Genomic DNA, 20,298 nt, shown 5'->3' on the forward strand with positions numbered 1-20,298 from the left:
AAAATGTTTTCATGCCAAGGACAAAGTATTGGAGGGAAGGGAGATGGTGCTGGCAAATGAGGGAAGGTAAGTTATGCTCTACTCTAGTGACTGCCTGTGTACACCATCACTGGAACAACCTCAGAGGGGATTACACAAATTATTCAAGTGTGGTGCTGACAGTTGACCTTAAAACCATAGTCAGATGACTTTATTAACATTAGTCAGATGCTTTATAAACTTAGTCTTTCTAAGAAATAGAATTATTAGTTGATTTTATTAACCTCTGTCTTTCTAATTTAGGTTTATTTCTTTAACAGAAAAACACAAGTTTAATATAACGAAGTACTCCCTACAGACATTTAATGCTAAGCAAAGAGGAAGACATTTTCTTGCATCAGAACTAGTCATTATTTTAAATATAGTTATACAGAAATATTCTGTAGAAAGAGTTATTGCAGAAAAAAAAGCATTGAAGTTAGTTTTATATATAATGTTCAAAACCTCCTTTCATTCTACAAATTGGCTAGTCACTTTTCTCTCCTCTGCCCCAGAACAGCCCAAGCTTCAGCCCACAAATGAGAATGAGAGTTAAGAAAAGCCCTATGAGAAAAGATATCATAGCTATGGTAATTTTGAAAATAACTTTTCCATCACTGCAGTTTAAAAAAAATTTTTTTTAAGAAATCCTCATGGAGCACACCCATTACTGAAATTAGAAATACTAGTTTTATCATTGCAATTGTGATAACATTAATTATGCATAGTTTATTACTATATTAAATGTAAATGTATCTTACTTTCATAAAACTAACCTAAATGAGCAATTTAGAAGTTGACTATTCATATTTCAAAAGGATTCTTCAATTTTAAAAGGATTCACTGCAGCTTTTTCATAGAATATGATACCCCTGTGGTTTTAAAAATCATTTAAAAATTTAATTTACGCACAATTTTTCAGGAACTCGTTCATTGTACAAAATTATGCACAACTCTACATGTGTACAGACAATGCCATAAATAAAATGCTCATAAAAATGTCCTATAATTAACAGTGACTATAAGAATACATACATTGGTTATAATGCATAGAAAGCCACTAGAAAAAAATTTCTTATTTTACTTTTTATGATTACTAGAGGCCCGGTGCATGAAAATTCATGCACTCGGGGGGTGGGGGGGTGGTCTCTCAGCCCAACCTGCACACTCTCACAATCCAGGACCCCTCGGGTAGGGTCCAGTCCTATCGCAGCATGGCTCTGGTTCCCCGGGCCCGTGGGCCGGCAGGGAGGGACCAAGAGGCCAGTCTGATGGCAGCATGGCTCTGTTCCCACAGCTCCCTCCTGCCGCCGCACCGTGGGACCCAGGACTGATTCCCACCACAGGCTGCTGGGACCCAGGACTGACTCCCACCGTGCTGGCCGGGACCCAGGACTGACTTCCACCGTGCCGGCTGGGACCCTAGCTTGGTGTTTGGTCGTCTATCCGGACGTTTAGGTCGTGACAGACCCTGGCTCTTTATATATTAGCATATGTAAATGCTTTACGCTGGTAGTTTCCAGCTTAAAAAGAACTTTAATATGCTCATTATGACCTTCTGTAATTATGGATTTATTGGAAAACTTTTCCTTATAAATGTTACAAAAATATACTTCAGCTCACCACGAAGAATCATAGAATATTTGAATTAGTAAAGTGGAATTTGCTGATCCATATGTAACAAATACTGCACTACCCACAGAATCCCCGTGTTAGAATTGTTGTGGGGTCGGGGGAGGCCGGGAGGGTTAGTGAGGCAGGGATGTGGAAATCCAAGACCTGGACAGAGTGAGGAGCTCCACAGCCCGAACTTCCTGAGTGGAACGGTGGTTTGGGAGAGTCAGACGAGGGCTCTCAGTGGTCATAGATATCTTGGCACGGGCTGTCAAGTTCTCAGAAGAGAATTTTGAAGTCATAGTATTCTTCCTTCGAACCAACTCCCTCCTCCAAGTTCAAGTGTGATCATTTAGTCTTCATTCTAGACTTCCTAAATAACTGATGTTTGTAACTTGGTTGCTTTTTTTGCCCCAAATTTACCTTTGGTCTGGTAACATGAAACTCCTCCACCATTTGAATGTAGTGCTTCTTCCATATGCCCTGCTCAAAGGGCGTTGGAGAGAAACTGATGTACCAGTTAAACCGCAAGCATTTGAGCATCCAGAGCTGATCCAGCTCAGTTAAGTTCTTCCAGTGCCAGCTCACCTGGAAAAACAACAATTGAAGGAAAAAAAGGACCTACTCAGTTTACATGTTCACTTTCTCTAGGTTTTAAACTGTCACCTTGGACCCTAGATAACATTTTTTATCTTTTCCTCCAATTCACAGCTTAAATAGTTACCTCCTACCTCAAGTGCTTCCTACCCGGGCAGAACAATTTTCTTCAAATTCTAATTCAGACTCAGGATCTGAGTCAACATATACTTATCGAGCACCTATTAACTACCTTCATAGCAACCTATGGAAGTAAATATAATTATTACTCTCATATTGCAAATGAAGAAACTGAGGCTCAGTTAGACTTTGGAAGTTCATCAAGGTTCCTGAACTTCATGTGGAAGTTATATGAGAGCTATAGAAACTCAGGGCTGCACATGGTATGTTTTCCCTTCATTGTTATGATTGAACTAAAATATAAATTTTATAAACAGAACACAAATCCCGATACTATATGGTGTGTCCCACATGAGACTAAACATCTGGGTCTTACCTGTAAGAACTGCAAAGATGACTACTAACATTCAAATCCAAATTTCATCCTTGGAAAACTATCCTCTTTTTTAAGAATAATTAATAATTTTGAACACCAAATAAATAAATAAACAAACAAACAAACAGAACACTCTATAATGGGTCTTGCTATCCAAACATCTACTTATCTATCACATCTCTTCCTCCCTCCTTCCATCCACCACTTACTGAGTTCCTACTATGTGTAGCACTGTTTTATGTGCTGAACATGAGTCAGGCAGGAGAGAGGAGGCACAATTAGAAGAAATAAGAGTTCAGGGCTAGAAGAAGGAAAAAGGTTAGAGGATCTGATAGAGCCCCTCAGGCAGAAACAGAAATCAGATCTACTTTGTCCAACCCAGAATGAAACTCCAACCTTAATCCCTATATGGTGAGATGAGGTTTTGGAGGGAGGGGATAGGGAGAAAAATGTCTGCATTGTCATTCTTTTCCTCCTTTTCCTTAGATCTTATTTAGACTTGGATATTTAAGCTAAGCTTTCCCCCCAGGGTAGATAAGGTATTTGTTTGTTTTTTTAAGGTAGAGAAATGAGAATTGAAGGGTAGATAGGAGCTTTCAAAACTATAAAAGACCCCCCCCCATATACCTTTTTAAACAGCTCAAAGCTCATTTTAGTGCAATGAATTTATTGTTTCCTTTAAACCTAGATGAAGAATAATGATCTGTGTCTTCCTCACGGTCAGTACTGAGAATAAATACAATGCTAAAATCGTGCTAGATTGACTTGTGGTGCTCATAGATTATAAGAATAGCTATTTCAAATAATGTTTCCTTAAAATGATAGCATCCGCATGTAGAAAACTTGGTAACTTCTGAGAAGTTTAAAGAAAAACAATGTATAAAAACCCATCAATTAAAGATGAACATTATTAACAACCTGGTAGAGCTCTTTTCCTTTCAGTCTTTTTTTTTTAGGCATATAAGAAACAAAATTGGGAAACTCTATATACAATTTAAAATCATGCTTTCTTCATTTTACATATCATAAGTATCTCTGTTCTTCCAAATCATGTTTTCTAATAGTTGCATAATAATTTATCATATGGCTATATAATACTATCATATTACTGGACATTTAGAATGATATACTCTTTTTAAAAACTGTTTTGTTTTTAGAATAATGTACATTAATACTAAATCCAAAGGTACAAAGTGGCACACACTAAAAAGGAAGTCTCTCTCTCGTCCCTGTTCTCTAGTCCCTCATTTTCCTCCCCGGATGTAACCACTGCGACCAGCTTCTTGTGTGTCATTTCAGAAGTATTCTAGGTCTATATTAACAAGTATGCACGTGTTCTTTTATCTTTCCAAAATGGTAGGACAATTCTGCACCTTTGCATTTTTCACTGATGATATATTTTGGAGATGGTTGGTATTTATTTAACTAGTCTCCTAATGGTGGACATTTCCATTATTTCTAAACTTTTGCTATTGCAAACAATGCTGCAATATTCTTACATAGACGTAATTTTGCATAGGTTGAAGTATACCCATCAGGTAAATTCCAAGAAGTGGAACTGCTGGGTCAAAGGGAATCATTATTAAAAATTGTAATTGATCCCAACTTGTTCTCCATGGTGGTTGTACCAATTTATCTATCAACAATATATGAAAGTGCTTTTGTCTCCTCACACCCTCACCAATATAGAATATTATTTTAAAAACTTATCAATCCAGCCGAAACCGGTTTGGCTCAGTGGATAGAGCGTCGGCCTGCGGACTGAAAGGTCCCGGGTTCGATTCCGGTCAAGGGCATGTACCTTGGTTGTGGGCACATCCCTGGTGGGGGGTGTGCAGGAGGCAGCTGATCGATGTTTCTCTCTCATCAATGTTTCTGACTCTCTATCTGTAAAAATATATTAAATGTTTCCTCCTCTCTGTAAAAATATATTAAAAAAACAAAAAAACTTATCCATCTGTATCATGAAAGATGACATGACATAGTAAGACTAAGCAGCTTACATATTTTAGAAACATCTTCATTTCTTTCTGTGAACTACTTGTTCATTCCCTTTGCTCATTTTTCTGCTGTGTTGTTGGTCTATTTTTCTTTCTTTTTAAAAATGTCATTTTATTTAAAAAATATATAATTTTATTGATTTCAGAGAAGAAGGAAGAGGGAAAGAGAGAAACATCAATGATGAGAGACAATCATCAATCAGCTGCCTCCTGCAAGCCCCCTATTGGGGATCGAGCCTGCAACCCTGGCATATGCCCTGACCAGGAATGGATCCATGACCTCCTGGCCCTTAAGTCGACTCTCAACCACTGAGCCACACCAGCCAGGTGGTCTTTTTTTCTTACTATAGACGTTCTATAAAATATAGAAAAATTAGCCCTTCGTTGGCAATATGTATTTTCCCTATTTACAGTTTGGATTTATTTATAAAGTTCTTTTTTAAACAGAAAATTTTAATTTTATAGTCACAATTTAAAATCTAGCTTTCTTTATTCTTGCTTATAAAATACATGTAGTAAATACTATATATACTGAGTAAAGCAAGAATTTAAATTATATGTTTTCTTCTATGGTTTCTGGGTATTATAGAACACTCACAAAGACCTCCTTTCCTGAGTTTTCTCTGATTTCATATCAATCTTTTATCCTACTAGAAATTCTTTTCAGATAGCTACCCAACTTTCCCAGCTCCTTCATTAAGTAATTCATCTTTCTTACTGAATTCATTTTCTCAGTTTTAAAAATGAAAGTTAACATTTTGCACATGTGTGAATGCATGCTAACAGGTAATGTCTGGTGTTACTAGCCTCTATGAGAAGACTCAACAAAATCACTACCCATTTTATAATCTTAAGTAATTTCACTACACTTTAATACACCATGAAATTCCTTGTAAGAAAATAATGGTCAGCTCCTTTTCCACATCCATGAGCACATTTGCTCACTCTGAACTCTTTTAGTCTCATATTTTTTTGTATATTTCATTAGCACCTTATTTTGAGCCTTTCTCTTTATGAATGGCCTGCACTGTACATTCAGGTTTTATTGTAGCTGTGCAACGTAAGACGATCCTGCTGATGAAGCATTTCTTCTTTGGGTGTTTGTCTCACCACCTCGCTATTTTTTGTGTATGTGGACATTAATGATATCTTTTTTCTTTTTCTTTTTCCATTTTGAGCACCAAATAGAGAGTGAGACACAAGTGTCTGAGACAGGGGTGAATCAAAACTATACAGACTAAACATACCGACCACCCTATTTATTGGTTTTGTGCATAGTAAGCCCTCACTTAATGTCACCGATAGATTCTGCAACTTTAAGTGAAATGACATGTAAGGAAACCAGTTTTACATGGGCTGATATCAACAAGAGTCAAGTTCCTACAGGTTCTCATCAACATTGTAACAAAACTAAGTTAAACAAAATGGTGTTAGTTGAGAACCTGCTACATACATGTGCTTTTTTCCCCTCTCAAGTTCCAGCGTTTCCAGGCTGTCCTGACAAAATGCCCCACACGGCTTCTTTGCCTTTACCTGTGCACAACGACAAAGGCTTCGGGGGTCCAGGAAAGAAAAGATGTATAAGGACAACACCCTTGGAAGCTTGGTAGTAAAATCCAGAGCTTCTGCTGGAATTTTTTCCTGAAGCTTTCGACAGCAGAACTTTTGCTGTGACAGGGAGCAGCGTTCTAACAGGCCTGTCAGGATTCTTCTCCTTTGAGAGTCTGTCCATTTGTCAAACTGGAGAGAAAAAAAAAAGAAAAGAAAAGAAAAACTTCCGGGTTTAATCTGATTCCAGAGATTCATTATGAAGAAGCAATAAAAATGGCATAGAAAGTGAGCCTAGTAATTTATTCCCAATGAATGGCATGCATTTCTTTCCCTAATTAGTAAATTCCACATTTTGCCACCTACATGCCCTTCCTCACATTTATATGTGTGAACCTGTGCATGATCTGAGTGTGCACAGAGTACACTTGACCTCAGAATTTGCAGTTAATTAGGACAGTAAGTTGGGAGCTGGCCATATGCATTAACTGAGAAAACATTTATAACATACAACATGAAGAGAAGGTGCCTGGGCCGCCCCTCTCCTCCCAGAGAGTTGTGTATTAGCTCGTAAGAGCCAAACTCAAAGACCAGAAACAAACTTTTGCATTCGCAGTGGGAAATAAGGTTTTACACGCAAATATCCCTGAGAAGGAGAGTCTATTGGGTCAAAGTCCCACTAATGTGTAAATAATTGATGTGATTGGAGAGGAAATAGCAATAGGAGGACCTGGATAAAAAGAATTCCAGAGACAAGAAGTAGATGCCAAAATAATCTGGGGCACACCAGACTTTGGTTACTTCACCATTTCCCCCAGAGATAACCCTAAATCAGTCCCAAGATCAGTGGCTGATCTAAGATAAGAATGTGAGGGTTGGCTAACACCCAAAGAAAGGCCCTATGGGATCACCTCCCTGCTGAATGAGCCACTTTTCCAGAGTTTAAATCTTTACTTCTTTTGCCATTAGAGAAAATAGGGAAACTTGGGGCTACTTGTATTTTGTATGCTATTTCACTTCACATATAGATACTTATTACAGCTATTATAAAGTAATCAGAATTTTATAATGAACTTTAGTTATATACTGACTACCTAACAAGGCATATGAGTATAAAGCAAAAATGTATTTGGTACAAGCCTTATAGTCAACTTTATTATAGTCATACAATGTATTTTTGTTGTTGTTCATCCTCACCTGAGGATATTTTTTCCATTGATTTTTATTTAGAGAGAGTGGGAGAGAGGGGAGAGGAAGAGAGAGAGAGAGAGAGATGTGAAAGAGACACATTGGTTGCCTCCTACATGTACCCAGGCTAGGGATAGAACCTGCAACCCAGGTATGTGCCCTTGACCAGGAATTGAACCTACGACCCTTTGGTGCATGGGCCGACGCTCTAACCACTGAGATCACCGGCCAGTGCTACAATGTATTTTTTTAAATTAGTAGGGCTACTTCTTGATTACAACTATTCACTATCATAGATCTATTCGATGACTCACAAATCTCACTTGGAAGACTATAATTCAAGAGGGGAATAAAAACTCTAAAATGAATAAAAACACCAAAAACTGTAACTTACAAATAAGTGAGTAAAATGTATTCATGTGTGTTTCCTGATTTGTCCTATCCCTGTTTCTGCACAATCCATATCTCTAACTTCTTTCCTTCTGGGATGGATTACTGGAATGAATAGAGAGAAGCCAGAAAAGAATGTCGAGGGCCAGGGTAAGAACCAGGCCCAGGAGGATGCATTGATCTATAAAATGAACAGCCAAGGGGAGGTAGGAGGAGACAGAAGAGCTTTGGAGTTCTGGCTTGCAGGGAGTTTGAGGGTTTAGACTGTCATTGCCTTGATAGCAGTTTTAGAGTGTAAGAGAACTGAGGAATAAAGGTAGGAGATCTGGAGTTTTGAACTGGATCCTCTGTGATTTTTATCTCAGAGAGACAAAATGAAAATTGGAATTTATTTCTTTAAATTACTTTCAGGCAATGCGCTGTGGCTCTGTAGAAACTGAGCTTCATGAGGACACAGGATGAATATGGTTACAAAACAATTTTCATGAGATATTATCATCACTGCAAGAAATCAGAAATAACCCAAAATGCCTAACAGTGGGGGATCAGCTAAGCAACCTGTAAATGGATAAAAGAAAGAGTGGCTTTATGTTGACGGTGGGTTTGAGAATGAGACCACTGGGAGTCTCACTTACAATATTCTGTTATTTCTAATACTCATTAGAAATAAATTACTAAATCCAAGTTCCACCACTAACAACCTCTCTCAGCCTCAAGTTCCTCATTTATGCATTAAGAATAATTATATCTACATTGTAGAGTTGTTGTGAAGAGTAAATAAAATAATCTATAATAATAAAAGCGTAATGTGCTAATTAGACTGGACAGCTAAACAACCTTCCGGATGTCATTCTGGACATCCTTCCAAATAAAGCCATGGTGGCGAGGGCCAAGGCAGAGGTGGTTAGAGGCGGTCAGGCAAGCCAGCAGTTGGGGCGATCAGGCAGGCAGGCAGGCAGAGTGGTTAGGGGCGATCAGGCAGGCAGGCGAGCAGTTAAGGGCGATCAGGCAGACAGGCAGAGTGGTTAGGGGTGATCAGGCAGGCAGGCAAGTGGTTAGGGGCAATTAGGCAGGCAGGCAGCGTGGTTAGGGGTGATCAGGCAGGCAGGCAGGCCAACAGTTAGGAGCCTGCGGTCCTGGATTGCGAGAGGGATGTCCGACTGCTGGTTTAGGCCCGAAAATCAGGCCTAAACCAGCAGCTGGACATCCCCCGAGGGGTCCCGCATTGCAAGAGGGTGCAGGCCGGGCTGAGGGAGTCCCTCCCCACCCGCCCTGCACGAATTTCATGCACTGGACCACTCGTATATGTATAAAATTCCTAAAAGAGTACCTGACTCATTGTATGGCAGATATAATAAACTAGCACAGTGAAGTTAAAAATAGTAAGTATGTGGGTTAATCAATGTGAAAAGAAAATATGTGTAAACAATTAAATTAAAAAGCATAAAATTACCATGTTTGCACATTGATAAGGATGGGAAATATATTGAGAATGGCTGAGATTTTTCTCATCTACTTTCATTGATGCCCACCAAAAAAAAAATGGGCCCAAATTGGAGTGATTTAAAATGAATATAAAAAAGAGCATTAGGATTATAAATGATGACGAACTCTATAAGAGAAAGCAATAAAACATTTTTCTTTAGAGGCTAAAAAGACAATTACTTTGGTTTCTCATTTCCCTGATGACAATGGTCAAAGGCAATTTAAATTTGGCTGTGATAGGTGTTCTTTGCCTCAAGGAAACTTCCTTTCTAATTGTGTTTGTTTAGGCTAATAGAAAACGAATTTGCATTCCTTGAACTCCTACCAATTGAAAGTGATGACTCAGAAGAATGCTTAACAGTTGGGGAAAATCCCTTTGGCATTAAAAAGGCGCTAGGAATAATCCAAAAAGTAAATAATCTGTGGTAGAGTTAACTGTACAGGAATTCGATAATCTCCCACATCTCTTGCATCATCTCTCAAGTAAAAATACCCATAACATTGCAGCCATCAATCCAATGTGTGAGATTGGGGAGCAGCTGGGACCATTTATGGTACTTCGCTTCACAGTTCATTTTTTTACATTATATTATGTTGTTATGTTAAATTCTGTTTATAATTGTATTTTATAATTATTTTAATGCCTTTTAAAAATATATTTTTATTGATTTCAGAGGGGAAGGGAGAGGGAGAGAGACATAGAAACATTAATGATGAGAGAGAATCTGATTGGCTGCCTCCTGCACGCCCCCAACTGGGGATCGGGCCCGAAACCTGGGCATGTCCCCTTGACTGGAATGGAACCCAGGACCCTTCAGTCCGCAGGCTGATGCTCTGTCCACTGAACCAAACCAGCTAGGGCTTAATACCTTTTTTTAGGGGCTTTCTTGACTCAAAAGGATTGTGAAAAATCCTATTTTCAGAGTGGTTGGGAGTACTATGAGTATACTTGCTGCAGTTTCAGGAAGTGAGGACAGTTGCTAGAGATGATGATCCACTTATCTGACACAATGGCAAGGCAAAGTTCACGGGTAGTGAGGGATAGGATAAAAAGGGAGGCTTGTTATTTATTTATTTATTTATTTGTTTATTTATTTATTTTGCTTATTGGTTATGTTCATCTGAGTTTCTGAGTCCTATTGTCAAAACTCAAGTTCACAAGTATGAATACATTCTTGTTTTAAAAATTTCAACTAGGTATGAATATAATCAAACATGAAAATCCTATTTAACCACTCCTCCTTGTCAATTCTCACTCACTCCATTCCCCAGAAATAACTACTGTTCACAGTTTGATGTTTGTGCACGTCTGTGCAGTTACCTACACATATATCCATCAATAAGGGCGCAGTTAGATAAAGCAGAATATACCCATTCTGTGGAATACTACAGAGACGTTTAAAAATCAAACAAAAGATAGCCATAGTATCCTGATCTGTAATGAGCCCAAAGCATATTGTCTTCTCATTCTTTTGTGGTAGGATGGATATGCAATGATCTATTTGCTCATTTTACTGCCAATACCATTTAGGTTATTTCTGATACAAAAACAGAACAAAACAAAAACCCTGCAATATCCTACAACATGCCTTTTCAGGCCCCATGTGAACATTTCTCTAGTACAGTGAAATGGAAGTGGAATTACAGGCTCAAAGGATATTTGCATTTAAAAATTGAATAGTGTGTCAAACTGTCTTTTAAAGGTCTTTACCACTTTTATATTCCCTCCAATTGTTTTCAGCATATTCTCCTATTCACCAATGAACCTTACCTTGGATGTTAATCTGTCTCTTTAATTGCTGCTGCCACACAGACAAAGGGAGGAATTGGGAATCTCATTGTTTAATTTGTATTTCTCTGAGTTTAGTGGAATAGAGCATCTTTTATGTTCATTGGCCATTTGTATATTTTTGTATATTTCTCATTGTTCTATTGACTTATTATATATGAGTATTTGTACTTTTCTTATTGATTCTAGGAACTCTTTATATCTCCCAGATATTAATCTTTATCTAGCATGCAATTTGCAAAATATTTTCCCGTTTCTCTTTTGAATTTTAACTGTGATTGTTTGTTTCCAGCAAGTTAAAAGCAATGCCATCTACTGTTTTCAAATTCTTTATAATATTTCTATTATTTCTGTTAACAACATAGAAGCTGAGAAAAATGTGAGATGCTTTCTTTTCTTTTAAAAAAATATATTTTTATTGATTTCAGAGAAGAAGGGAGAGGAAGAGAGACATAGAAACATCAATGATGAGAGAGAATCATTGATCGGCACGCCCCTACTGGGGATGGAGCCTGCAACCCAAGCATGGGCCCTTGACCAGAATTGAACCCGGGACCCTTCAGTCCCCAGGCCAACACCCTATCCACTGAGCCAATCCAGCCAGGGTAACCTTTCTTTTCAACTAAAATACTTCTGCTGTTATTTCCTGTTGATTGAAAGGCAACTGTCTTTTCTAACAGATTAAAAGGTAAGATTTGTGATAAGGGATTAAATAGTAGCATGGAGCCCTGACCGGTTTGGCTCAGTGGATAGAGCGGTGGCCTGCAGACTGAAGGGTCCCAGGTTCAATTCCAGTCAAGGGCATGTACCTTGGTTGCAGGCACATCTCCAGTAGGGGGTGTGCAGGAGGCAGCTGATTGATGTTTCTCTCTCATTGATGTTTCTATCTCTCTATCCCTCTCCCTTCCTCTGTAAAAAATCAATAAAATATATATTTTTTAAAAAGTAGTAGCATGGAACGGTAAAAATATAAGAGCTTTTAAGTTTCTTTGAATTATTTTGTTACTGTACACAACATCAGGACCATGTGCAAATGTGTGAACAAAAATGACATTCTATAGCCAAATAGGAAATACCCTTGGATTGTCCATCATTAAATAGGATTCATATTACATCTTAGCTCACATGTCCAGATTGTTTTTAAAAATGACTTTTAAAAACTAGTTTGAGCTTTAAAACCAATACTCAATCGTTTCCATGAAAATCCCAACTAATGCTAAGTAAAAAGAAAAACTGCTATCTTTATTTCACCTTTCTTTTTTTGGAAAATGTATTTCTTATGTTATCAGATTCTTATGTTGTTCATGAAACACACAAACAAAAAATCTACATGATATCGTAAATTGAAAGAATAAGTTTGTTTTGGGACAAAAGAGAAAAAGCAGTGAGTATCATTTATTCATTTGGTAGTATCAAGAAATGTATAACAAAGAGCATGATAGAACCATGTTTGCCTGCCATGGATAAGTCTACTGGAGAAGATAGATAATTAGTGATATTTGCAAATGTATATTTTTATTAGTTATGGTAAAAGAAAGAATACATAAGATCTTTTAAAATGTTTGAAGACCTTATCCAGAGTGATATTAAAAATATTTAATAATCAGCAATACTATCAACCAATCAAAACAGACAGAAGTTGCTCAGCCACATCAAATACTGGCTGAACTTTAGCCCTGGTTATATTAATTTAGGGATTTCCACTAACAGTAAGTGGAGCGATAGCTGGTGTAAAAATAGTCATTCTCTATAAGTCTCTTTTTAAGTTGTTGGTCACAGATGCAAAGCTATTTAAAAACATATATAGAATGAGAAAAATTCAGCTAGATTTTAAATTTTGGGTATTTTTATTTTTAAAAAAATCTTCACTCATGAAGAGAGAGAGAGAGAAAGAGAGAGAGGGGAGAGAGAGAGAGAAGTTAGGGATCAAACCTGCAACCCAGGTATGTGTCCTGACTGGGAATTGAACTGGTAACCTTTCAGTGCACAGGACGACACTCAACAAACTGAGCCACTCCAGCTGGGCATACATTTTTGGTATTTTTCATTTCTTAATTTTTAGTAGATTTATTTTATGAAGTTTTATTATTATTTTGAATTTTTAATACATTCACATGATTAAAAAGATCGAAAAGTATGAAAAGCTATTCAGAAAAAAGTCTCTTCCACCCTGCCACAGACTCACAGTTGCCCCTTTTCTCATGAATCCTTCCAGAGACATTATATAATTTTTTTTTCTGCTTTGGTTAATAAATATCTTTAGGCTCAAGCTTGTAGACCAACACAGAAAAGAACTGGTGACCAACTAAACAAGAACAGTAAGAAATAGACCTTTATGCTAGTTTTAGTGCAATGGACAGAATGTTTGTGTCCCCCCAAACCTCAAATTCATATGTTGAAACCTACCCCCCCCCAAGATGATGGTATTAGGAGGTGGGGCCTTTGAGAGGTGATTAGGTCATGAGGGTGGGGCTCCCATGAATGGGATGAGTGTCCTTATAAAAGAGGCCCCAGAGAGATTTCTCACTCCTTGAGCCATGTTAAGTTACAGTGAAAAGGCAGTAGTCTATGAACCAGAAAGTGGGATCTTACTAGACACTGAATTTGCCAGGGCCTTGATCTTGGACTTCCTAACCTTTAGAACTCTGAGAAATAATTTTCTGTTCTTTATAAGCCTGGGTATTTTGTTATAGCAGCCTGAACAAATTATGATACTAGGAAAATGAGTTTCATTAACTCATAGGAAAGGACATACTGTCAACTGTTATAGACTGGGTTAAAGATGGTCCCTTAAGGAAGAAGGCTTTGTATGCTTTAAAGATGGAATATTTCAAGTTTATTACATATATCAAGAGTTAAAGAGCCTGGCCCGTGTGGTTCAGTGGAGTGTTGTCCCATGCACCAAGAAGGTTGTTGCCTCAATTCCCCGTCCAGGCACATGCCAGGTTGTGGGCTCGATTCCCAATAAGCCCGGGATGTGAGGTAGGCAGCAGATTGATATTTCTTTCTCATTGATGTTTCTATCTCTCTCTTACTCTCTAAAATCAATAAAAACATATTAAAAAAATAAAATATTAAGTATTTTTAAAAAGAATTAAAGAAACCCAAGTACAGTTTTTAAAGGAATCCTAATTTATTTTAAAAATTGAGATATAATTCACGTGCCATGAAATTCAGTGTTTTGAGTGTACAATTCAGTCGTTTTTAGTATATTCACAAGGTTGTATAGCCATCACTATCTAATTCCAGAACATCTTCATTACCCCAAAAAGAAATCTCGTACCCATTACAGTCAATCCCTCTTCCCCTTGTCCTCCAGCCCCTGGAAACCATTAATCTAATTTCTGTCAACATGGATTTGCCTTCTGGACTCTTCATAGAAGTGGAATCATATACTATATGGCCTCTGTATCTGGTTTCTTTCACTTCGCATACTATTTTCAAGGTTCATCCATGTTGTACCATGTATCAGTACTTTATTGCATTTTCTTACCCTTGCTTTTTAAATTTTTGGTAAAATATACATGACATAAAATTTACTATTTAACCACTGTTAAGTGTAAAGTTTTGTGGCGTTAAGTACATTCACATGGTTATGCAGCCATCACTGCTAACCTTCTGCAGAACTTTCTCATCATCTCAAAGTGAAAAATTTGTTCACATTAAACAATAATTTCTCTTCCTTTGGCAACCTCTATTCTACTTTCTGTCTCTATGAATCTGGCTACTCTAGGTACTTCATCTAAGTAGAATCGTACAACAATATTTGTCTTCTTGAGTCTGGCTTATTTCACTTTCCACAGTGCGTTCATATTTCATGTTGTAGCTTGTATGAAATTTCCTTCTTTTTCAAGGCTGAATGATATTCCATTGTATGGATATACCACCTTTTGCTTAGTCATTCATAAGTCGATGGATATTTGGATGTTTATGCTTTTTTTACTATTATGAATAAAGCTGCTATGAACATTCGTGTACAAGTTTTTGCATGACCATATGTTTTCAATTCTCCTGGGTGGTAGACACTATTAGATGGGACTGCAGAGTGATTTGATGAGTAATAGTCATTGCCCAGAGATGGATACTTTGATCATGACCCAGGGATGGACAATGACCACTGGACTTCATGTCTCTTTTGAGGAAAGAGTAAGAAAATCTTCATTTGTATAAAGGATAGTTGTATCTTGTTAGATAAAAGCATAAAGTTGTTACTGTAACAACTTAAATAAGGATGTATGTGGATGCTAAGTAGCCAAATGGATGAACTGTGTTGGTTATTAAGCTATTGTCTCTCAGATCCAAACTCACCTTTCTGTATTCTACTTTGTGAGTAAAGAAGGCTGGGTCTCTATAAATCGTATTTCTCCTTTGATAGCCGACTCCCTGTTAAATGTTGCCAATGGGGAAGAGGGTACTAGAGGGAAACTAAGGTAGAAGAGCCTTACTCCTTTGTTTCCTTGCTGCTCCTGGTAGCAGCATCCTAATGCTCTTTTTTTTAAAAAAGAATATCAAGGTTTTTTTTGTTTGTTTTTTTAAAATATATATTTTATTGATTTTTTTTTTACAGAGAGGAAGGGAGAGGGATAGAGAGTTAGAAACATCGATGAGAGAGAATCATTGATCAGCTGCCTCCTGCACACCCCCTACTGGGGATGTGCCTGCAACCAAGGTACCTGCCCTTGACCGGAATCGAACCTGGGACCTTTCAGTCTGCAGGCCGACGCTCTAGCCACTGAGCCAAACCGGTTAGGGCAGCATCCTAACTCTTGACCCTGACAGCAGCAGTTAATTCCAGGGTCTAATTTTTTCCACACTCCCAGAACCATCACACTTCCTCAAATATATAGGAATCAGCTGGTTGCTATCTACTTTATTCCTCAGAAGTCTGGGTCCCCTGTAGGGCTGGTCCTAGGCCCACGGGGTCCTTCTTCTGAACTTCTGAGGTATCACTAAAGCTGGAAAAAGCTACTTCCTGAAGTTCTATTTCCATGGCACCTCAGTGTTCCCTTTTTGTCTTTTCTGTTTTCCAGTATTTGTTTAACCAGTTCTATTTATTTAATGTACTTATGTCTGGGCCCTAGCTGGGTAGCTCAGTTGGTTAGTGTCGTCCCGATATGCCAAGGTTGCCAGAACATATAAGAAGCAACCAATGAATGCATAAATAAATGGAACAGCAAATTGATGTTTCTCTCTCTCTTTCCCTTCCTCTCTAAAATCAATAAGTAAAAAATTTAAAAACATTAATTATGTCTATCAAAATAACTGGTCCAATTTCTATTTTCCTGACAACCATAACTGATAAAGTACCAAAAAACTTCTCAGGCTATGAGCAATCATCACTGATTACCTTACATCTAAACCGAATTCTTTGGGCTCTATAGTAACATAACATATTATACAAGTACATTTTATCTGGTTCAAATATAGAAGTAAGTATATTTTAAATAGTTACCCATTTTCCAAGTAGAACTCTTCTTTCTTCAAATACCTACAATAAATTAAAAATAATGGAATGATTTCATAATTCATGGTTCAAAATACCCATTACAAGAAAGATAGCATTAAAGTATCAATAAATAAGTAGTCTTTTCATTGTGTCAACTGAATATAAAAGATTTCATTCTTTTTTTTTTTTTAAATATGTTTTATTGATTTTTTACAGAGAGGAAGGGAGAGGGACAGAGAACTAGAAACATCGATTAGAGAGAAACATCGACCAGCTTCCCCCTGCACACCCCCCACCGGGGATGCACCCGCAACCAATGCACACGCCCCTGACCGGAATCGAACCCGGGACCCCCCAGTCCGCAGACCGACACTCTATCCACTGAGCCAAACCGGTTTCGGCAAGATTTCATTCTTGAGAAGGTACTTTACTTATTTTTAACTTGGGCAAAATATCTTTTTTATCAGTTTCTGCATGTGGAATAATTCGTCTTAAAGAAGTAATAATTTTACCCGGCCACATATGAGAGGCAACCTATCAATGTTTCTCTCTCTTACTCTCCCTCCCTCCATCTCTTTCTAAACTCAATGAACATATCCTTGGGTGAGAAATATAAAAATAAAAAAAAGTAATACTTTTTTAAAGGGAAGAAATTAGAAAAGAATGAGCCCTGGCCAGTGTGGCTTAGTTGGTTGAGCATTGTCCCATGCACTGAGAGGTCACCAGTTTGATTCCCAGACAGGGTACATGCCCCAGTTTCAAGCTTGATCCCCAGTAGAGGGTGTGCAGGAAGCAGCTAATTGGTGTTTCTCTCTCATTGAAGTTTCTCTCCTTCTCCCTCTCTCTCTCTCTTAAAAAAAAAATCAATACAAATATATATATATATATATATTTAAAGAATGAAACCAGCCCTAGCCGGTTTGACTCAGTGGATAGAGCATCAACCTGCGAAATGAAAGGTCCCAGGTTCGATTCTGGTCAAGGGCACATGCCCGGGTTGTGGGCTCGATCCCCAGTGAGGGACTTGCAGGAGGCAGCTGATCCATGAATCTCTCTCATCATGGATGTTTCTATCTCTCTCTCCCTCTTCCTTCCTCTCTGAAATCAATAAAAATATTTTTTTAAAAAAAGAATGAAACCGTAAAGTGAAATCAATGTCAGAATTTGAAAGATGAAAAAACTGACAAAGAAAACACAGTAAAATAGAGATCCTCCCCCCCACAAATATTTCAGTATCAATAGTTTGAGAACTTACAAAGTTTATGAACGAGCAGCTCTATTTTTATATGTCAGTGTACACACATATTAGTGGGTATACATGTACTTATTATGTATCTCTGTGCGTAATTACACTTAGTGTTTAACTGTATAGGTTTGTTGTTATATAGTATTTAGGAAAGAAATCATGTATTATTCATCTTTCCATCTCTAGTATAGAGTGTTATACACAGTATATCACAGGTACTCATGTTTAATGGATTAAATGAATGTGGCAATGAAAGTGACAATGAATATACTTATGGATATATTGGTACATGTGAATTATTTAGCTATTGATGTAGAGGTGTTTTTCTGAGCATCAGTTACTAGTATATGTGTATTTGAATGAGTGAGGAAGGGAAAACTAATGTGAGAATGTCTGCCAGGGAACTATGGAGAGAGGAAACAAGAAAAAGTAATGAACAGATGTAAGTGTCTCTCTCACTCCCACACATGCACCCTGTCAGCTTTCAAAATTGGAATCATTTTGAAGGTTGCCAGATGGAAGGGGGTTGGGGAGGATGGATGAAAAAGGTAAAGGGATTAAGAAGTACAAATTGGTTGTTACAGAATAGTCATGTGCATGTAAAATACACATAGGAAATATAGTTCATAATATTCTAATAACTATGTATGGTGTAAGATTTATTGGGATGATCATTTAGTAAGTTATATAATGTCTAATCAATGGGGTGTACACTTGAACTAATATGATATTGTATGTCAACCGTAATCCTATATAATCCTATATAATAAAGAGGTAATATGCAAATTGACCATCACTCCAACACACAAGATGGCCACCCCCATGTGGTCAAAGATGGCCACCACAAGATGGCCTGCAGGGGAAAGCAGATGAGAGGGACCAGGCCTGCAGAGGAGGGCAGTTGGGTGCGACCAGGCTGGCAGGGGAGGGCAATTAGAGGTGACCAGTCTAGCAAGAGTGAGCAGTTAGGGGTGACCAGGCTGGCAGGGGATGGCAGTTAGGGCCAATCAGGCCGGCAGGGGAGCATTTAGGCATCGGTCAGGCTGGCAGGGGAGTGGTTAGGGGGTGATCAGGCTGGCAGGCAGAAGTGGTTAGGGGCAATCAGGCAGGCAGGCAGGCAGGTGGTTAGGAGCCAGCAGTCCTGGATTGTGAGAGGGATGTTTCAGATTGGAGAGGCTGCAGGCTGGGCTGAGGGACACACCCACCCCCGCCCCCCATACATGAATTTCATGCACCGGGCCTCTAGTTGAAAAATAAAAAATGATTTAAAAATAAAAAAAATTGGAATCAACGTTTTTCCCTTCCTAAATTCTCTGGCACTGTAAGAACTTTCCTACTAGAAGAGTAACTCAGGCCTATTTCTTCCCTTTTTGTAGAGGAGGACAAGGAGCTGGCTTTATGCTTCTAACGGATCATACTTTCCTTCCTTTTTTACACTCTCAACTCTAGTTTCAAAGGGCATACAAAATGAGGACTGAAATAATTGGTTCAACCACAACCTCAAGGCCAGCGAAATGTCAGTTTTTCTCTTGGTTGGAGAATCTCATACATCACAGGTAGGCTTTCTTTACACATTAAAGAAGAAAAAGAATGTCCTTCTCTCCTCCCCGCTAATTCACTGCCACCTGAGCTACTAGGACCCTCAAATAAACTCAGAATTTCTAGGTGAAAACAGAAGAATACCTATAGAATATAGAAGATTCAAAAATCTGGATTCAAATATTTCCTGAACTCTTCTCCTCCCTCTAACCAAATCCAATCAGTCATCTATCACCCAAACCAAATCATCAGCACCACCGCTTTTCTGATGCCCAGTGACCTAACTCCTCCCAACTTATATTCCATGTACAGCGCATGCCCCATTTGGTCTCTACAGGGTTTGCTATCGCTCTCTGGTTGTTTCTGTTCATTTTATCTTCCCATGTAGATTACAACCACTGTCTCTACATACTCCCCAGGTTCTGAGGCAGGCCCTCCAAAAACACTTGCTAATTGAACAATAACAGCAAAAAGCTTTAAAAGTCATAGCATTTTAGTGCTCAGAGAAATCCTAGAGATATTTTTGCCCAATTTCCTAGTTTTATAGAAGTCAACAAGAGGCCCAAAGGGGGTTACTCTTATAGATGTTTAAAAATCACCGGTTCCACACTGTCTGTTCAGTTCAACTCTGTACTTGTTTTCTCCCTAGAACCTTGGTCTTCCCTGTCTTGACTTCCAGTTTGACATGCTTTGGCCTTTCAAAAGGAGGATGGGATGACCATCATGGTGGCCAATGACAATAAGGAGCACTGGAAACAAAGGGGCACTGACTTGAAGAGGCGAGAAGAATCACCAAGGAGTAGGATGGGAGGTGGAGCGTGTTATTCAGGCTAAAACAATAGTTTTTAGAGGGCCAACCACCAAGTCTAAGCAGGGTCCAAGTGATAATGGAGAAAATAAAATGAAATAAAGATCGCTAAGAGAGTCACTTAAAATAGAGTC

General features: G+C 38.2%; 1 protein-coding gene across 2 annotated transcripts in view; it reads right to left on the minus strand.

Moving 5' to 3' along the window:
* FBXO16 (F-box protein 16) overlaps nucleotides 1–20,298 on the minus strand; it is a 57,892-nt gene that overhangs the window by 23,456 nt on the left and 14,138 nt on the right. For both annotated transcript variants that reach the window (XM_079773256.1, XM_079773255.1), the window contains exons 3-5: nucleotides 16,578–16,613; nucleotides 6,259–6,465; nucleotides 2,056–2,220 (exon numbers count right to left, since the gene is read on the minus strand). In XM_079773256.1, the coding sequence (XP_079629382.1) occupies nucleotides 2,056–2,220; nucleotides 6,259–6,465; nucleotides 16,578–16,613 (408 nt within the window). The remainder of the gene's footprint in view (nucleotides 1–2,055; nucleotides 2,221–6,258; nucleotides 6,466–16,577; nucleotides 16,614–20,298) is intronic.

This window comes from Cnephaeus nilssonii, assembly GCF_951640355.1.
Source record: "Cnephaeus nilssonii genome assembly, chromosome: 5".
NCBI lineage: Eukaryota > Metazoa > Chordata > Mammalia > Chiroptera > Vespertilionidae > Cnephaeus > Cnephaeus nilssonii.